This window comes from Cetorhinus maximus, chromosome 6, assembly GCF_964194155.1.
Source record: "Cetorhinus maximus chromosome 6, sCetMax3.hap1.1, whole genome shotgun sequence".
In the NCBI taxonomy this organism is placed as follows: domain Eukaryota; kingdom Metazoa; phylum Chordata; class Chondrichthyes; order Lamniformes; family Cetorhinidae; genus Cetorhinus; species Cetorhinus maximus.
Genome location: NC_135884.1, coordinates 34,069,380 through 34,091,055, shown reverse-complemented (window position 1 = coordinate 34,091,055; position 21,676 = coordinate 34,069,380). Strand labels below are relative to the sequence as shown.

At 43.0% G+C, this 21,676-nt stretch overlaps 1 protein-coding gene across 1 annotated transcript in view; it reads left to right on the top strand.

The window, feature by feature from the left end:
* The window catches only part of dnah12 (dynein, axonemal, heavy chain 12), a 349,430-nt gene that overhangs the window by 67,511 nt on the left and 260,243 nt on the right, over positions 1-21,676 (top strand). The window contains exons 12-13 of the mRNA XM_078543543.1: positions 2,442-2,577; positions 13,544-13,669. Coding sequence (XP_078399669.1) covers positions 2,442-2,577; positions 13,544-13,669 — 262 coding nt within the window. The remainder of the gene's footprint in view (positions 1-2,441; positions 2,578-13,543; positions 13,670-21,676) is intronic.

The following is a 21,676-nucleotide window of genomic DNA, read 5'->3' as shown; positions in this document are numbered from 1 at the left end:
GAGCCATAGGCAGGGAGACATTCTTGGGAGTTTATTGACAATAGTGGACAGTATGTACAAGTGATTAACACCCATGCCAAGACTGTTCTCCTTAACTATCCTAACCCTGTCATCCACAGGGGAGGTGGAGGCAGCCTGCTGACTGTGACGCCCTCTCTGTGATGACTTTGGCAGGCGTTCTCTGGGCCAAGTCTTGGAGGGTCCTGGTCTGCTTTCAGGGTCTTGCTGTGTGGCAGTGGCACCCTCCTCGGCCTGTGGAGCTAAAGCTGCTGAGGCCACAGTAAGAGGGGAGTAGGAAGGACCGGACACACTCAGAGTCACCGGGATTGATGGGCCTGGAGTGTGCATCTGCGGATCCTCCTCCCTATGGGTGCCCGGGGGTCCCAGGCTGACTCCTTGAGGAGCAGGGGTCACTGGAGTGACACTGAGCTGCCCAGCACCCCTCTCGCATACATACTATTGGAGGTCAACTATGGCATCAGTGATGGAGTTGAGCCTGCGCAGTAGTGCAGGAGCAAAGTCCTGGACCAAGGTCTCCATGTTGGCCGCCATCCTACCAGTGTTGACCTCGGGGTATTGGCATGCCAGCGCTATCACCTCAGAGTGAAGGCGGACAGATTCCTCCATTGTGCCTTGCAACCTGAGGAGTGCAGCGGACATCACTTCCTGATATTCCCAAGCCTTTGCAGCTCCAACAACTGAGATATGACCGAGTCTAGAGGCTCGTCACCTGATTCAGCCTCAGACTCAGCAACGTTCTGGCCTCTAGCAGTCCTCCAAGTGCCGGACACCTGGGAAGTCCCTACCGCCACTTGTAGTGGACCAGACAGTGTGATGTGCTCACCAGATTGTGCCCCTGGGGCTACTCTAAAGCTAGGTCCCACCGAGATGTGTGTCTCTGCACTGGTGGAGGGTGAGGGTGAGCACTGTGATGGGACTTCAGGGAGGGTGCCTCCAGATTCCTCTTCAGACGTTTCATCGGGGCTTGATTGGAGACCCTGGGTCATGGACTCTGTTGGCTGTTTGGCAGATGTGCCTGCGAAATCAAGGAGAGATAATTAGTACATGGCAGTGCACATCACTCATGGCATGGTTGTCTGATGGATGTTGCACTTCTGGATCCTCGCTTGGTAGAGCAGCACCGACCTCACTGTCAGCACAAGATCGACCCAGATCTTTGCCGGCCAGTTGGATATCTCTGTTTTCAAAGTCCGTGAGGACCTTGATTTTGCACATTCCACCACTGGTCTGCGACCTCTCTCGTGTGCCAGCTTGTCCTGCATGGATAGAGATGGAGAAAGTGTAAGCAGGATGCCTGCCAGATGACAAGCACGCCTGGCCTGTGTGGGTGTTGAGTGGACCCATGGATGGGATGAGGACAATGACAGTGAGTGTGAGAATGTGAATGGTGATGACCCTTGAACTGGCAGTGAGTGCAGGCCCTGTGGATGTGTGATGGGTTTGAGTGTCTGTGATTTGAGTGATGAGATGAGTGACTTACCCTGGCGGAACAGAGGAGATCATTCATCTCTTGCGGCACTGGGTGGCTGTCCCTTTTTGCAGGGCATTGGCACTGACCACTGCTGCCACCACCTCCCAAGCTGGGATAGTGCTGTTGCTGCCCATCCTGTGGCTAGAGTGAGAGTAGAGAACATCTTGACGGGCTTCCACGGCATCCAAAAGGTGCTCGAGGGACACATTGCTGAACCTGGGGGCTGTCGACTTCTTCAGTTTCAGGGCCATGTCTTCCAACCAATGGCTTCCATGCTGCGGTGGTGAGATGGAAGCACTGAGATGTGTGCTTGTGGCTGGACTTTAAACATGACGCCTGGCGTGATGCAGCCTAGCGGGGTGATGGCGGGTAGGCGAATGACAGCCTGCCTGCCATGGAAACGGCGTGTTTCACGGGAGCCCATAAATAATGAAGCAGGTTCAGGACGATATGGCATGAAAACCCGCCATCACGGCCGGCGGGTAAAACGTCTTTTTACCCGCCTGCTACCGCGCTTAGTGCAAATCTGGGAAAATTCCACCCAAAGAGTGGGAAATGGAGGATTGCTGCAATATAAATGCATCACACCAACTGCGAAGTAAGTGGCCACGCATCTACATGATGCACTGCTGATGGTCATAAACCAGTTGTACAGTAGATCCTTTGGGATTTGTGAAAGCAGTGGGCTTATCTGAAAGAGCACCCAGAATGAGCTGAATAAAGTTAATAACACCCTGGATTTGTGGGAAGACTACAATATGCTGGACCTCAGAGCTCTATTCTGTTTCTGATTGCCATTATATATAATGAGGCATTAAATATCATGACATTTTCTAAGTGTGCATTTAAATCTTCCTGCGAGATATTTTCCCAATAACTATCACAAAATTTTATCAAAGTTAAAACCTATTAACCATAAAAATATAACTTGTGATTTTATTTTTTGTAGAATTTGTCATGAGTTTGAATATATTGTGGATAAAGCATTGAACATTCCTGAGAGTACAAAAGAAATGCTAGAAGTGATAGACTATGTGAATGAAGCAAAAAGTAAAGGCATTGCAGCTCTGAATGAAAGAATCAAAGTAAGTATTAAATAAATCTGTAAGTAATTTAATACTAGTCAGTCTTCTGTGATATTGGCCATAGAGAGCGAAGATCAAGTTAATTGCCTGAAAGTCAATAATGGACTGTATTCAATTTCTATCTGCAATATCTTGTCACCTATTGTAGTCAAGTTTTTGTCAGACTTTTGTGTCAGTATTTCTCATAATAAATTCCTACATCTTATTAAAATGAAAATTGCCTATTATAGTCCATCATCCTATAATTATATTCTCCCTTTGCGGTGGTGTGTAGCACCTTGGTTTTGCATCTCCCATTTTGTTTGTACAAAACAGAAAATGCTGGAAATACTCAGTAGATCAGGCAGCATTTGTGGAGAGAAACAAAGTTAACGTTTAGACCAGTTGAGTATTTCCAGAATTTTCTGTTTTAGTTCAGATTTCCAGCATCTGCAGTATTTTGCTTTTGTGTCATATTTCCTTAGCTGTAGAAGAGCAGTGTTATGTTATAACAAAATCTACTTCTCTGCTTCTCAAATTGGCATCAGTTTTGCTATTTAATTGTAAATAATGCTAATAGGTCAAAGTATTATATAAAAATTAGGATAAAATATGACTTTAACATGGGAACTGAACATATGCACATTTTGTATCTAGCTATTATCAAAAATCTTACATCTTTATGCCCTGCCCTCTAATCACACTTTAACAAGACTGAACTTGATCTTGACTAGCCCTGAGTAATGCCCATGGAAGATCAAAGAGTATTGATTATCATTAAACATAATTGAATCCATAATATATGAAAACATTCCAGTAAATTTAATTTGAACAATACCTATACATTACAAATATTGCATCTGCATGCATTTCCTGTTTAACACTTCTATTTTAATTTTTCCATTATAAACCCACAAATCATTTTTTTTCTTTATTTGTTCTTGGGACGTGGGTGTCAATGGCAAGGCCAGCATTTGTTGCCCATCCCTAATTGTCCTTGAACTGAGTGGCTTTCAAGGCCATTTCAGGGGGCAGTGAAGAGTCAACCACAGAATCTGGTAGGCCAGACCAGGTAAGGATGGAATATTTCCTTCCCCAAAGGACATTAGTGAATCAGATGGGTTTTTACAACAATCGATTATAGTTTCGTGGTCACCATTTGTTGTATTGTGTTGTGTGCCTGCATGCTATTGTAATGTAAAGGTGCTCAGCAGAGCAAGGGTTAATGTGGGGCCAGAGAATAGCACTGCCCATGGTGCATGGTTATTGACTGAGAGAACAGTTTAGGGAGAACACCCCAGAAGCAGCCTACCTGCATGGCAACAGCACTCTGCATGAAAGTAACCTGTGATCTGTAAATAGTTAAAGACTACCAATAAAGGGTTTGTGTTTAAACACACAAGTCTCAAGATCCTCTCATCACTGAGACACCACACCTTAACACAACATGGTTAGCAGCAGTGGGAGCTCCTAAAAGATATCACATCAGCGGTGCTATGAAAGGTGATATTTTAAATAATGAACCCAGAACAGTATCCCAAGGTATGAAAAACTAAAAGCAGCTGAAGCCAAACTAGAGAGATGTGCACCTCAGAAGAAACCTTGAGGAAGCTTCACTATAGACTTAGAAGTTGAGGAATCCACCAGAGTGAGTGGTGCCACCCCAAGTGATGCATAGTGAAGACACCTGCTCAGATCACAAAAATGGGTGTGCAATGTACAAAAAATTGCAAGACCCTGAGTGATGCAGAGTCAAAGAACCTGGTTTATTCATGAGATGGTGAGCAAAAGTTATCAAAAAGAAGCTGTACTTACATTATAGAATAGGTGGCAGCTCACCATATCCATTAGGCAGCTGAAGGAAAGCTGCCATGCCAGCCAGCACTATATAACACAAGGTGGCCAACCTGAAGTTTAAAAAAAAGAACCTACAGAGTTTAAAATAAAGAAACCTGCAGAGTATAATAAAAAGTTCAAAAAAATCCCCTTCAAGCCAAGCAGAAAACACAGAAAGCACTACTGCAGCTTTAGGTTTAAACAATAAATGGCTGCGATTGAAAGGCAAGGCTGCCAAAACTCCCAAAGCGTGGGACGTCCAACATCAAAAGGACCTGCAGAGGTAAAAGAAACAACAGAAGTAATTGTCCAGAAAAGAGGTGCTGCTGTTTTGGAGTTTTTAAAAAGTTTTAAAAAAAAAGAGGCCCACGATTGCAGGAATCCCAAAAAAGTGCAGGAAAATCACAGACCAAGAAAGCTGACAGCTGCAGACAGCCTGCAGTGAAAAAAATGGTTACTCCACTCGCAGTCTTAAAGGCACAATGATATTTAAAGCTGTAACTACAAGAAAACACAAATGGCCATGGACAGAAAATTAGAAGAGCCAGACACATTTTGGATAAGGAAATGGTTACACCAGGCACAAGAGTAGGCTAGCACACTCCCAATAAAGTGCCAAGGGCAACAAGAGACCCCAGAGAGAGGGCAACTCCCAATAAAGCACTGAGGGCAACAAGAGACTCCAGAGGGAGGGCAACAAAAGACCCCAGAGGGAGGGCAACAAAAGACCCCAGAGTGAGGGAGACAGAAGACCCCAAAGTGAGGGAGACAATAGTGGAATAAGCCACAAGATGGTTGCCAACCATGCCAGTGCAAGGAAATTCATGAGCTAAAGAGTTTAGCGCCGAAGAAAAAAAATGGCTGAGAAGCTGCCAAAAGGCTCAAAAATAAAGTTTCTTGAAAAAGCTGACATGGTACCCAAACTGCAACAGCAGATGGCTGTGAATGAAGGAAAGCTGTCTGAGATAATTCAAAAGAAGCAAAATGTGCAAAAAGCAAATTAAGCTGTTCTACCAGAAAATGTTTGTATCAGAGCTGAACTGGAAGATTTGAAGCACAAGATTCAAGCTGAATCAACAAGACGATGCACTGAAGCCCAGAGTGAACTGGCAAGAGGTCAACAAGAAAACAAACAGTTGAAAGAACAATTGATTGTCCTTCAAGATCAAATGCAAAAGGAATCGTAACTATTCAGTAACATGAAGAAATGAAAACTGTCTTAAACAGCAGAATGGCAACACAGCAGAAGAAACTCAAGGAGACGCCACTGAGTTACAGAAAAACACAAGCTGCAGCAAGTAAGCTTTGCAAAGAAAAAGAAAATCTGTTAATGGATCTTTACCTGTTACAAGAATCCCAAATTTTATTCCTCTGGAAAATTACGAAGAGAAGTAAAATGAATTTCATGTCACGCTGAACAAACTGAAGAACCAATTGGCAGGGAAGACTCAGCAATGTTCAATATTGCAGGAGGAAGCTGAAAGCTACAGAAAACAGACTGAAGAAACAGTTGAATGGAAAAGAGGAGGTATTAAAAGCAAAAGCCATAGAACTTTCCAAGCTGCAAGTGGATAATAAAGCCATGCATAGCATAATTACAGAACGGAAACAAATTAAGACTTCACCGCAGACAAACCTGACCAATAGTGAAACCAAACTGAAGGACGAGGACAAAGTTCTGTTGCAGAGAAAGAAAAGACAGAAATGAGATTGGAAAATGTAAATCCGACACTAAAACACAGGGAACTCAAAGAAGAGAAAGCACTGGATGTATCAGACATACTGAGAACCATTGAACTGAATGATAAGATTCATAAGCTTGCAAAATGATCTGAAAATAAAACAGTAGATAAATGTTTGGATGAAATTGTAAACAAGTGGAAATGAAGGTTCCATTTGTGAAACGTCAATGTTCAGCAAGAACATGGCGGACACCTCAGAAAAAGAAAGTTCGAGTCCACTCTAGGAATGAACGAGTGCACATTCCCTTCGGAAGGAACGGGACAAACCCACAGTGTCTGAAAAAAGCAGACGAGTTGCTATTAAAAAGAGACACAACTCAGAGATGCAAAAAGTGGATCAAATTGGGATAGCCAAGTACCAGAAACACAGAGCACTACTACCAGTCCTCCAAGCATCTCAGACCAAGATGTGGCAGAACTGTCAAGCCTCAAGAGTGTCTGAATTTGTAAAGTCAGAGATTTGGGGTGGGGGAGAAGGGATAGCAAGTAAAGATTGTATTGTAATACTCCGTTGGAAGGGAGGAAAGTTTTCTTTGGAGAAGGAAGTGGATGTTGTATGATGTTGTATGTGCCTGCATGCCATTGTAATGTAAAGGTGCTCGGCAGAGCAAGGATTAATGTGGGACTAGAGAATAGCAATGCCCATGGTATGATGGACAGAGGCACAGAGAATAGACAGAGAACAGTCTAGAGAGAACACTCTAGCAGCAGACTACCTGCATGGCAACAGCACCATGCATGACAGTAACCTGGGATCTATAAATAGTTAAAGGCTACCAGTATATGGTTCATATTTAAATATAGAAGACCTTCTCATCAATGAGCCACAACAACCGAACCCATATTACAACACTATTACTGAAATGTCTGTTTTCAGATTTATTACTGATATTTAAATTCCGCCAACTGCCATGGTGGGCCTTAGCTCCTGTCAAAAGATAAGTTTGGAATTCAAATTTTTTCAGAGCTGTGATGCTATGAACTGAATTCAGATTGTACAATGTGATCTTGTGCTGTACAAATTCCCAGGATGCATTCAGTAGCTGCTGGAATATTCTCCTTTGAATTTCTCACTGTTTCTGCTCAGCTTTATATCAATTTTTTAAGTATTCATTCATGGGATGTGGGCATCGCTGGCTAGACCAGTATTTATTGTCCATCCCTAATTGCTCTTAGAGAAGGTGGTGATGAGCTTCCTTCTCGAATTACTGCAGTCAATGTAGTGTAGGTACGCCCACAGTGCTGTTCAGGACGGAAACATAGAAACTAGGAGTAGGAGTAGGCCAATCGGCCCTTTGAGCCTGCACCGCCATTCATTATGAACATGGCTGATCATCCAACTCAATAGCCTGCTCCCACTTTCTCCCCATATCCTTTGATGAGGCTCCCCCTCATCAATTCTACTAGTTACCTTCTCAAAAAATTCCAGTAGATTTGTCAAGCATGATTTCCCTTTCATAAATCCATGCTGACTCTGTCTGATCCTGCCACTGTTTTCCATGTGCTCAGCTATTAAATCTTTTATAATGGACTAGAATTTTCCCCACTACCGACGTCAGGCTGACTGATCTATAATTCCCTGTTTTCTCTCTACCTCCCTTTTTAAATAGTGGGGTTATATTAGCTACCCTCCAATCTGTAGGAACTGTTCCAGAGTATATAGAATCTCGGAAGATGACCACCAACGCACACACTATTTCTAGGGCCACTTCCTTAAGTACTCTGGGATGTAGATTATCAGGCCCTGGGGATTTATCGGCCTTCAATCCCATCAATTTCCCCAACACCATTTCCCTACTAATACTGATTTCTTTCAGTTCCTTCCTCTCACTAAACCCTGTGTTCCCCAACATTTCTGGTATGTTATTTGTGTCCCCCTTTGTGAAGACAGAACCAAAGTATGTATTTAGTTGGTCAGCCATTGCTTTGTTTCCCATTATAAATTCCCTTGTTTCTGACTGTAAGGGACCTACATTTGTCTTCACCAATCTTTTTCTCTTCACATACCTATAGAAATTTTACAGTCAGTTTTTATGTTCCCCGGAAGCTTACTCTCATACTCTATTTTCCCCTTCTTAATCAATCCCTTGGTCCTCCTTTGCTGAATTCTAAACTGCTCCCAATCCTCAGGTCTGTTGCTTTTTCTGGCCAATTTGTATGCCTCTTCCTTGCATCTAATACTATCTCTAATTTCCCTTGTAAGCCATGGTTTGGCCACCTTTCCTGTTTTACTTTTGCGCCAGACAGGAATAAACAATTGTTGCAGTTCACCCATGCACTCTTTGAATGTTTGCCATTGCCTATCCACCGTCATCCCTTTAAGTAATGTTTCCCAATCCATCAGAGCCAACTCGCGCCTCATATCATCATAGTTTCTTTTATTAAGATTCAGGACCCTAGTCTTAGAATCAACCACATCACTCTCCATCTTGATGAAGAATTCTATCATATTATGGTCGCTCATCCCCAAGGGGCCTCGCACAACTAGATTGCCAATTATTCCTTTCTCATTACACAATACCCAGTCTAGGTTGGCCTGTTCTCTGGTTGGTTCCTCAACGTATTGGTCCAGAAAACCATCCTGTATACACTCTAGGAATTCCTCCTCTACGGTACTGTTACTAATTTGATTTGCTCAATCTATATGCATATTAAAGTCACACATAATTACAGATGTTCCTTTATTGCATGCATCTCTAATTTCCTGTTTAATGCCATTCCCAACATCACCACTACAGTTTGGGAGTTTGTATACAACCCCCACTAATGTTTTTTGCCCCTTAGTGTTTCTCAGCTCTACCCATACAGATTCCACATTGTCGAAGCTAATATCTTTCCTCACTATTGCGTTAATTTCCTCTTTAACCAGCAATGCAACTCCACCGCCTTTTCCTTTTTGCCTGTCGTTCCTAAATAGTGAATACCCCTGGATGTTCACTTCCCATCCCTGGTCACCCTGCACCCATGTCTCTGTAATCCCGACAATATCATACCTGTTTACATCTATTTGCGCAGTTAATTCATGCACTTTATTGCGAATGCACCTTGCGTTAAAGCACAAAGCCTTAAGGCTTGTCTTTTTAACATTACTTGTCCCGTTCCCATTATTTTTCACTGAGGCCCTGTTTGATTCTTGCCCTTGATTTCTCTGCCTATCACTTTTCTTATTCCCCTTTCTATCTTTTGTTCTTGTCCTTGATTCCCCTTTCTCTGACTCCTTGCATAGGTTCCCATCCCCCTGCCATTTTAGTTTAAACCCTCCCCTACCACTCTAGCAAATGTTCCCCCTAGGACATCAGTCCCGGTCCTGCCCAGGTGTAACTGGTCCAGTTTGTACTGGTCCCACCTCCCTCAGAACTGGTCCCGATGTCCCAGGAATCTGAAACCCTCCCCTTCACAACATCTCTTCAGCCACGTATGCATCCGATATAACCTGCTATTTCTACTCTGACTAGCACGTGGCACTGATATCACTACCTTTGAGGTTCTACTTTTCAACTTACTTCCTAACTCCCTATATTCTGCTTTTAGGATCTCATCCCTTTTTTTTACCTATGTCATTTGTACCAATGTGTACCACGACCACTGGCTGTTCACCCTCCCCCTTCAGAATGTCCTGTAGCCGCTCTGAGACATCCTTGACCCTAGCACTAGGGAGGCAACATACCATCCTGGAGTCTCGTTTGCGGCCACAGAAACACCTATCTATTCCCCTTACAGAAAAATAATAAAGGGAAAATAATGACAGAAAGGTAAAGAAAGAAAAAAGTATAAAAATTTAGATTTCAAATTTTCAAAACTTGTAACTGCAATTTACTGCTGCAGGAATATGATTCCACTGTTTCAACTGTTCCTTTTCTGCGCTGGAGAGGATGAGTGGTATTGCAGGAACATAAATCTTGACAATAGATGGGTAATTACAGTGTTAATTACTAGCCTTGACATTATGTAGCAAGCTTCCTTGGTAATTAATGCACAAATATATCAATTACAGCAAGCTCCCATTTTCACAAGGCTAATCGCAGGAGCAATGTAGATTGCCCATCAAGCTGCTTATGGAATAAAAACAAAATGCTGGAATATCTCAGCAGGTCTGACAGCATCTGTGGAGAGAGAAACAGAGTTAACGTTTCAAGTCCACATGACTCTTCTTCAGAGCTAAAGAGAAGTAGAAATATGATGGAATTTTTACTGTTTAAGGGGGGTGGAGCAGGTAAAGCAGGATAGAAGGTCAGTGATAGGTGGGGGCTAAGGAGAGGTTGACAAAGATGTCATGGACACAAGACAAAGAGTGTTAATGGTAGTGGTGAAGACTAAAAAAGGTGCTGATAGTGGCATAAAGGTAAGGAAGCAGAATGTGTTAATAGCAAAAGGGTCAGCACTCTGTGAAAGAACAACATAGAACAAGTGACAGATCGCCCTTTTGAGGGGGAGGTGGGGGGAGGGGGCAGTGGTTGGGGAAAAAGGATAAAAAAGGGGATAGAAAGGGAGATAAAAAGGGATAAAACAATGAATAAAAATGAAAATAAGTAAACAAAAAATAAGTTTTAAAAAAGGGATTAAAGAAGGGTTGAAGATAGAGGAGAGAGTTCATGGTCTGAAGTTGTTGAACTTAATGTTAAGTCTGGAAGGCTGTAAAGTGCCTAATCAGGGCACTTATGCTTATGGGATTGCTCTTCCTCACCACCAATTGCTGGATGATTTACACACTACTTTAGTAACACCTTGTGCATTTAACACTTTATTTAACCAGCAAATTCTGACCCTGACGTCCATTCTGATCATAAGGGGCTTTTTCTTTTGCACCTCTGGATTATACTATTGCATGATTAGATATTGGTGGTATGGGCACACTCCTGAACAAAAGATGCCTGGACCAATTGTACAAATGATCAGCACTGTTGAACCAGGAGAATAACTACTACAGAGCCCAATATTTGAAAGTTACCAATAACAACTTTGGCCTTACAGAGGCCTTTGAGAGTATAATTTCTGTTGTGGTGCAGTTCAAAACTATGCTGTGATGTATTTACAATTATGTAGATGTATGGCAGTTACCGAGTCTTATTCTCTTCCATTGGAAGTTAGAAACAAAAATATTTTTCATTACATTAAATGTATTTGCGACTTTCCAGTTTGCAGGAACCTTTCTCTATAGGAATTTGAAAGATAACCACCAATGCATCCACTGTCTCTCTAGCCATCTCCAACACTCTGGGATGAAGCTACTCTGGTCCAGAGGATTTATCAACCTTCAATCCAGTTAGCTTTTCAAGTACTACCTCTTTACTATTACTAATTTCTTTTAGTTCTTCAGTTTCACAAGTCCCTTGGTCGCCTAGTATTTCTGGGAGATTATCTGTATCTTCTTCTGTGAAGACAGATACTAAGTAACCATTTAGTTTCTCCTCCATTTACCTGTTCTCTATCTGTAATGGGCCCACATATGTCCTAGCTAATCTTTTCCTTTTCAGATACCTAAAGAAGCTTTTACAGTCCATCTTTATGTTCCACGCTAGTTTGCATTCATATTCTCTTTTCCTTTCTTAATCAGTTTCTTAGTCCTCCTTTGCTGGGTTCTAAGTTGCCCCCAATCCTCAGGCTTACCACTTTTTCCAGCATCCTTATAACCCACTTCCTTTGGTCTAATGCAATCCTTAACTTCTTTTGTTAACCATGGTTGATTTACCTTTCCCTTTGGGTGTTTGTGCCTCAGAGGAATGTATATCTGTTGTAGACTGTGTAGCATTTCTTTAAATACCAGTCATTGCCTGTCTACTGTCAAATCTTTTAGTATATTTTCCCAATCCACGATAGCCTACTTGCCCCTCATATCTTCATAATTTCCTTTCTTCAGATTCCAGAATGAACTATGTCGCATTCAAACTTAATGCAAAATTCTATCATATTATGGCAATGGCGTGAACTTCGGGAACTTGCCCACAAGTTCTTCACTAACAACATGGGAATAAGTTAGGGCTGATGCATTCAGGAATAAGTGAATTTTTAACAGTGTGTTATGTGATAATTACTGCCAAATAATCTCATGGTCCTAACAATGTAATTTTACAGGCGCGGGGTTTCATTCCTTTATAAGTGTTGGAGATTTTCACAAAAATAGAAATTAAAATAATTCTGTTTTTACTTTTCCCATCTGTCCTTTTTAGTTCTCTTTTAAACTCATTGGTCGTTCTTGATTTTTATTTTGCTTTCTGTGGATGATTTAAATTTAATTTATACTTACTGCTTTAGTCCCTGCATGTCTCAGTGAAGATTTTTCAATCTGATTGGTTGAAAGGCCTTGCTGTTTCTTGACCAGTTCATAACCATCACAGGTGAAATGTAAGAGGCCCTATGCTGGATCAGACATCGAGTGAGAGAAAGTCTCCGCTTAAAATCCTGAACTTGTGGGCACCTGTCAGCAAGGTGAAAAGCGATTGCTGTCCCTTCGGCAGTGAGCAGAAAATTTGTTCTGCTAGCTCTGTTGGCCAATGCTTTTAAGAAAGATTTTTGGATTTGAGTAGAGCTCCATAGCTAACACATAGAAGCATAGAAAAATTAGGGCGCAGAAAGTGGCCATTCAGCACATTGTGTCTGCCTGGCCGAAAAAAAGAGAAAAAAAGAAACTAGTCGCTCATTTTTAATCCCACTTTCCAGCACCTGATCCAGGGCCTTGCAGGTTACAGCACTTCAGGTGGAGATCCAGGTACCTTTTAAATGAGTTGAGCATTTCAGCCTCAACCACCAATTTAGGCAGTGAATTCCAGATGCCACCCACCCTTTGGGTGGATAAGTGTTTCCTCATGTCCCCTCTAATCCTTTTACAACCAACTTAAATCTGTGCCCCGTGATAACTGACTCTTCAGCTAGGAGAAGCAGGTCTTTCCTGTTTACCCTATCTAGGCCCTAATAATTTTGTACACCTTAATTACACATCTGGATGTTCATAATTAAGATTTGACCTGATTGACCAATCATGCCATAGTGTTAGAAAATAGCTTTGTGCCCTAAATCATATATTCAAGCAGCCACAGAAAATGATTTATTTACAATTATAGAAAGAGGAATATTTCTATGGATGGGAATGCGTTCAATGTACATTTCCATCACCATTTAATTGATGCAAAAATAGTTTTAAATTTCTCTTTCTGCAGTTGCATACATAATAAACAGTTTTAGAATGATTTTTCTTCTTGGGAAGTAAATGCTTAGATGACGTCAATGCTGGATCCCACAGTATGTATTAGGGCCGTTTCATGTTCTTTTTGTTCTTGAATTCTTATTTGAAAACATGAAATGATTGCAGAACTCAGTAACAGCTAAGTACTAATGTGCAAGATGAATTTGTGTCCCACAGGAAATTCTATATCTGAAAACTATCCTGCATGTAATTCTTAATGGTTTTACAGGAACTTCATCGCAGGTTGGATTACCTGTTGGATGTTTATATGTTCAATCCTGCAGACATAGATTTACATGCCACAGTTCTCTTTTGGCCAAGGAACATCATACCAATTTTTGATGAAAATGATGAGGTATGTAGAGTAATGCCTTGCACCTTCGCTGTCTCAAGGTTCTGCACAAAAAGAGATAGGAAAATAGATGCTGAGCAATGGAGAGAGATTAGGAGGATTGACTCAAAAGTTGGAAAGATAGATTTTTGAGAAGTTTCATGAAGGAGGTAAAAGAATTGGGGGGTGAATAAATTAAGGGAAGAAGATCCAATGAATTGGGCCGTGACACCTGAAGAGGGGTGAGCATATTTTTTTTGAGGGCTCTTTTTGAGTTTTTCTTCAAGGCTACTTCTTCATTCTCACTAACTCTTTTATTGCCGAAGAAAGGAATTTTTTGTCAAAACTTTTCATCTTGTACTCATCAGGACAATTCACAAGAAAATACCAATGTCAGTTTCCCCTCGGGGTGGTGGGGGTTGGGGCTTGGACCTCAGATGGTGGGTGTGGGTTGGGCAGAGGTCAGGAGGGGGAGGTGGTCGGACCTCGAGTGGGTGAGGTTGTGGGGCTTCGGACCTCAAGTAGTTGGGGTGGATTGGGGCATGAGGGGGCGACGGTCGGATCTCAGATGGGTGGGGGCGTCGGACCTCAGCTTGGTAGGGGAGTGGGGGTGGGGCGGATTGGACCAAGGGTTGGGGGGTGGTGGGCGTGGGGGGGTGGGGGGGTTGGGGAGGGTCAGAACTTGGGCGGAAGGGGCTGTGGTGGGGGTTTGGGGGTGATGTACCTTGAGTGGGGAGGTGTTTGGATGGGGCTCAGATCTTGGATGGGGGGGTGGGGGTGTGAGATCTTGTGTGGGGAAGAGTTGGGGGGGTTGAGACCTTGAATGGGGGGGTGGTGGTGGTGGGGTGTTGGTGGAGTTGGGGGCGAGTCGGAACCCGGGTGGGTGGGGTGGGGGGGCGGGTTGGGTTGGGAGGGGGGAGGATCGGGCCTCGGAGGTGGGATGGGAATTTGGGTCGGGGGGTTTGTCAGGCCTGTGGGTGGAGGGCGCGGAAGGTGTCTGATCGGGTTGGGAGACTGGGGGGTGCGGCCTGTGGATGGTGCGGGTCACGTTGGATTGGGAGAGGAGATTGGGCCTGCGGGTTGGGGGGAGTCCCATGGGGAGTTGGGCAGTTGGGAATACCGTGAGGAGGTGTTTAGAGGGGGGTGGGGGTAGTCCTGTGGGGTGGGAGGGTGGTGGTCAGGGGTGGGGGTAGTTCTCTGGGGGGTCGGGGATGTGGGGGAGAGTCAAGTGGCCGGGGGTCAGCCTGGATCTTTATGACAGTTGCCCAGAAGTTAGAAGAGGTTTTAATTCTTTTCTGTATAACTATGTGTGTAACACAGCTGGAACCATCTGAAGTTTGCGATTTAAATCGCGTTTTCAAGTGGTTCCCAACTCAGGGCAATTGCCCAGAGGAAGTTTGCACTTCTGGGCAATTACCATGCATACCCTTATCTGTGAACTTCCGAAGGGGATTCCCCAGCGCATCTTTGGGCTACCCCGCCAAATCCGACACTGGGGATCTCTGAAGTTACAGCCCGTCATCAAGAGAATATGTTTGAAATTTAAACAAGGCAGCTTGACCCTGATTGGTCAAGGCATTGCCCTGAGGAATGGGTCAGAAAATGGCTGTCACTTATTTTGTTTAGCTGAAACTGACGCAATGTATGTACATGTTCTTTCTGCCCGGAAAGAACAGGGCCCAGTGTATTAATATATGTAGCTTCCAGTACACGCAAATACACCACATTACGAGCACAACTAACAATCAACATATGATAAATAATCCTCAATGTGCCAAGAATTACTTTTGACAACCAATTTAAGATTGTTAGTTGTGCTCGCAATGTGGTGTACTTGCGTGTACTGAATTGTATCTTAAATTGGTTGTCAAAAGTAATTCTTAGCACATTGAGGATTATTTATCAGATGTTGTCCAATCGCAGAATCACATCTAATGTTGGACACTGGGTTTTGAGTTTTGCAAGCACAGGCTAGTTGGGTATGGTCTGTACCCTGCCCATTGCAAACAGTGGCTGGGACATGCTATTTGATATGATCTGTACTACCAAAACTCTAAAACATTATTGACCTACACCGCAATTTTTAAGGATTTGTGAATTTGTACTCTCAGATCCCTTTGCTCCTTTATCCCAGTTTGATTCTTGTTTTGCAAGTAATATTGGCCTCCTTATTTTTCTTACAAAAATGTAACTCCTCACACTTAACTACAGTGAAATTAATTTAACATTTATTCATGTTAAATCAATGTTTTAGAGTTTTGGTAGTACAGAACTTGAGTATTGCTGAAAAAAGACATGTTGAAGCTTTTTGTCTTGCACTCATCAGGATACTCACAAGAATACCAATATGTAAGGGGAAAATTTATACGGTATGTGAAGAGAGTGCTGACTGCTTGACAAGTGATGTTGCTATGGAGAATGCACCACTGATGGTGACTGACAGTTAACTGCCAAGCATTGTTTGAAATTTAAACAAGGCAGCTTGACCCTGATTGGTCAAGGCATTGCCCTGAGGAATGGGTCAGCAAATGGCTGTCACTTATTTTGTTTAGCTGAAACTGACACAATGTATGTACACATTCTTTCTGCCCGCAAAGAACAGGGTCCAGTGTATTAATATATGTAGCTTCCAGTACACGCAAATACACCACATTACGAGCACAACTAACAATCTTAAATTGGTTGTCAAAAGTAATTCTTAGCACATTGAGGATTATTTATCAGATGTTGTCCAATCGCAGAATCACATCTAATGTTGGACAATGGGTTTTGAGTTTTGCAAGCACGGGCTAGTTGGGTACAGTCTGTACCCCGCCCATTGCAAACAGCGGCTGGGACATGCTATTTGATACGATCTGCCAGTCTTTGGGATGTATGGCCTACATACCTAGCATCACACTGGCATTGAAATTCATATACCACATTACTCATTTGTATGATAGAGAGACCGCCTTTTTGGCTTGATGGCAGCATCCTGTTAGTGGCGAATACCACTCGTGTTACTATTGCATAGTAGCAGCTTGAACCAGCTAGTTTCACCAAATTTTTGAGCTTCCAGGATAATCTGAGGTAGATTGGGCATTTTTCAGGGCCGAAGGTGATGACCTTAGGCCCGTTTAGGAGTTTGAGTGATATACAGCGTGAAATGATCTGATCAGGGTAGCCATTAACCTGCAGGATGACTTTGATGCACCTTATTTCAGCATCAAGCTTGCATGGTGAACAATAGCACAGCCCCTATTTCCAAGGTTGCTGATAAGACTAATCTTACAGCAGGTAGAACTGTAAGAATCCTAAAGCGTATATTGACCAGTGAAGGTAGGCTTGTGGTAGACCATGGTAGAGAATCCCCTGCCAGATTTCTCAACAAGTACATCAAGGAAGGAGAGTTCATTTGACTGCTCCATTTCAAAGGGGAATTTGAGCGCAGGATGAAGCCCATTAAGACATGTAAGGAAATAGTTACATGTAGCTGCTGATTTACATATGGCAAATGTATCATCCACATATCAGAAATATGCAAGGGGTAAGAGGTTAGGTGTCATTCCATCGAGGACACATTTCTCATGGAACCCAAAAAAGATGTTTGCAAGTGCTCGCCCTAGAGGGGATCCCATGGCAACACCATCTATTTGGGCATACATGGTGTCATTAAAACTGAACTCAACTGCGCGAGTTGCTGAGCTCATAAGTTCAATCGATACTGATTCACACAATGGTGGCAGGTCTAGATTGCCATAATATAGTGCTGCAGTGCAAATATCTATGGCTTCCTTAAGCGGAACATTGGTGAATAGGCTAGCAATGTCAAATGAGCACATGGACACAGCATTGCTATCGATATGCAAGTCCCATATGGCCTTTGCAAATGCGAAGGAGTCCTTCACCATGTATGTGGAAAACATGGTCAATGCTGGTTGGAACAATTTGCTGAATCATTTGGCCAATTCTTGTTGTGCAGAACCGGTCATAGGTAAGATCAGGTGTAAAGGGACATCGCTTTTCTGTGTCTTGGCAGCACATGCATACGCAGACGTAGCGAACCATGAGGATGAACCCAATCATATATATCACGCGGTAGCTCATTACTCTTATATAAGTCCAGCAAGCGTTTTTTTAGCTTACTTTCGAGCAAGGCTGTCCGGTCATGTTGAGCGGCAGGGCCAATGGATACGAATTTGGACCTGTCATTAAGAATGATGTGCGTTTTGTTGAGATAGTCACACTTGTTAAGGTTGACTATTCCCGTCCCTTTGTCAGGTTTACAGATGTGTATGTCCGGGTTTTTGTTTTTCAGTTTGATCCGTTTATGTTGCTATATTGATGCAATAGATGACAGTTCCATAAACAGTACCTGTTTGAAATGCATCCAAACTGTAAACTCACTTCAGTGGAAGCGGTTTGGCAACACAATTAATGATGCCACTAAACACATAACAAATCTTTTTGACCAGGGAAAGCAAGGAGTTTGTTCTTGCGCATGGTTTTAATTTTGACGTGCCTTCATTCCAAAGCAAATGGGCAGAGGTATTAGCTGAGTTTGAACTCCTCTACTCCCAACTATCCCACCACAAACCAGTGTCCATTGAAGATGCTGAATCCTTGAAAGCATGCCTAGCTGATCTAGCACACGGATATTGTGGGATTCCGAACAACCTGTCCGACTTTCACATGCAACGCGAATGTCTTACAGCGTTGAGGCCTTAAGACCAACCAGACATACACATCAGTAAACCTGACAAAGGGACGGGAATAGTCATCCTTCACAAGTGTGACCATATCAACAAAATGCATGCCATTCTTAATGGCAGGTCCAAATTCGTATCCATTGGACCTGCCACTTAACATGATCGGACAACCTTGGTCAAAAGTAAGCTAAAAAAAACTTGCTGGACTTGTGCAAGAGCAATGAGCTACCATGTGATTTACATGACAGGGTTTGTCCTCACGGTTCACTACATCTGTGAATGCATGGACTGCCTAAGACACACAAAAGTGTCCCTCTATGCCCCATCTTATCCATGATCAGTTCTGGATAACATGAATTGGCCAAATGGTTGGGCGAATTGTTACCACCAGTAATGAATAAGTTTTCCACATACACAGTGAAGGACTCCTTCATACTTGTGAAGGCCATACAGGACTTGCATATTGATAGCATGTGCTCATTTGACATTGCTAGCCTATTCACCAATGTTCCACTTAAGGAAGCCATAGATATTTGCGCTGCAGCACTATAAAATGGCAATCTAGACCCGCCACCATTGTGTGAATCAGTATTCATTGAGCTTATGAACTCAGCAACTTGCGCAGTTTTATGACACCAAGTATGCCCAAATGGATGGTGTTGCCGTGGGATCCCCTTTAGGCCCAATTCACGCTGGGTTCCATGAGAAACGTGTCTTCGATGGAATGACACCTAACTTCCTACCCTTCGCATATTTCCAAAATGTGGATGATACGTTTGCTATATTTAAATCCACAGCTGCATATAATAATTTCCTTACATATCTTAATGGGCTTCATCCTGTGCTCAAATTCACTTTGAAATGGAGCAATCAAATGAACTCCCTTTCCTTGACGTACTAGATGAGAAATCTGCCAGGGGATTCTCTACCGTAGTTTACCCCAAGCCTACCTTCACTGGTCAATTTACATGTTGGGATTCTTGCGGTTCCACATGTTATATGATTGGTCTTATCAGCAGCCTTGTAAATAGGGCCCGAGCCATTTGCTCACCATGCAAGCTTAATGCTGAAGTAAGGCGCGTCAAAGACATCCTGCAGGATAATGGCTACCCTGATCAGATCATTTCATGCTGTATGTCATGCAAACTCCTGAACAGGCCTAAGGCTGTCACCTTCGGCCCTGAAAAGTGCCCAGTCTGCCTCAGATTACCCTGGAAGGTCAAGGTATCTCAAAAATTTGAGCAACAGGTGAAGCTAGCTGTTTTACTCTGCTACTATACAGTAGCAACACGAGTGGTATTCGCCACTAACAGGGTGCTGCCGTCTAGCCAAAAAGATGGTCTGCCTATCACACAAATGAGTAATGTGGTATATGAATTTCGGTGCCAGTGTGATGCTAGTTAGGAAGGCTGTATGTCCCAAGAATTGGCAGATCGTACCAAACAACATGACGCAGCTGCTGTTTGATTACAAAAGTAGGGAGGTCATGTTGGAGTTGTATAGAACCTTGGTGAGGCCACAGCTGAAGTACTGTGTGCAGTTCTGGTCGCCACATTATAGGAAGGATGTAATTGCACTGGAGGGGCTGCAGAGGAGATTCACCAGGATGTTGCCTGGGATGAAACATTTAAGTTATGAAGAGAGGTTGGATAGACTTGGGTTGTTTTTGTTGGAGCAGAGAAGACTGAGGGTCGACCTGATTGAGATGTACAAGATTATGAGGGGCATAGACAAGGTGGATAGGGAGCAGCTGTTCCCCTTAGTTGAAAGGTCAGTCACAAGGGGACATAAGTTCAAGGTGAGGGGCAGGAGGTTTAGGGGGGATGTGAGGAAAAACCTTTTTACCCAGAGGGTGGTGACAGTCTAGAATGCACTGCCTGGGGCGGGTGGTGGAGGTGGGTTGCCTCACATCCTTTAAAAAGTACCTGGATGAGCACTTGGCACATAATAACATTCAAGGCTATGGGCCAAGTGCTGGTAAATGGAATTAGGTAGGTAGGTCAGGTGTTTCTCACGTGTCGGTGCAGACTTGGTGGGCCGAAGGGCCTCTTCTGCACTGTGTGATTCGGTGATTCTGTTTGCAACGGGCAGGGTACAGACTGTACCTAACCAGCCCATGCTTGCAAAACTCAAAACCCAGTGTCCAACGTTAGATGTAATTCTGCAATTGGACAACATTTGATAAATAATCCTTAATATGCTAAGAATTGCACTGACAACCAATTTAAGATTATCAGTCATGCTTACAATGTGACATATTTGCGTGTACTGGAAGCTACATATACACAGGGCCCTGTTCTTTGCAGACAGAAAGAACATGTACATACATTGCGCCTGTTTCAGCTAAACAAAATAAGTGATAGCCATTTGCTGACCCATTCCTCAGGGAAATGCCTTGACAAATCAGAGTCAAGCTGCCTGGTTTAAATTTCAAACAATGCTTGGCAGTTTACTGTCAGTCACCATCAGTGGTGCATTCTCCATGGCAATGCCACTTGCCAACCAATCTGCACGCTCTTCACATACAGTATAAATTGTTGTTATCTCCCTTATAATGGAATTCTTGTAAGTGTCCTGATGAGTGCAAGATGAAAAACTTAGACATGCCTCTTTTTTTAGCAATATTTTAGAGTTTGTTGAAATTTTTTAGAAATGATAATTTGGGACAAATTTAATATTTGCTTCGGTGAATGTGGGTTATCCAAAGTCCAAAGCACATTTGATAACGACCCGCTTAACAGACTTGTGAGCAAAGTTAGAGTTCACAGCATATAAGGCACAGTAGCAACATTGGGATACAAAATTGGCTGAATGACAGGAAGCCAAGAGTCATACCGAATGATTCTTTTCTCTGCCAGGAAGAATGTTTATAGTGGGGTTCCCCAGGGGTTGGTGTTGGGACCCCTGCTCTTCTTGATTTATATTAATGACCTAGACTTTGGTGTACAGGCACAGGATGACATAAAACTTGGAAATATTGTGAACTGTGAGGAGGATAATGCTAAATTCAAAAGGGCATAGTGAGACTGATGCAATGGGTGGACAAGTGGCAGATGAAATTTAATTCAGGTAAGCGTGAAGTGACTCATTTTGATAGGAGAAACGAGGAGGGCAATATGAAATAAAAGGTACAATTCTAAATGGGGTGCAGGAACAGGGGTATCTGGGATTATGTGTACACAAATCATTGAAAGTTACAGGGCAGGCTTAGAGAGAGGTTATTAAAGCATCCAGGTTGCTGGGCTTTATAAATAAGGCATAAGAGTACAAAAGCAAAGGAGTTATGATAAACCTGCATAAAACACTGGTTTGGTCCCAACTGGAGTATTGTGTCCAGTTCTGG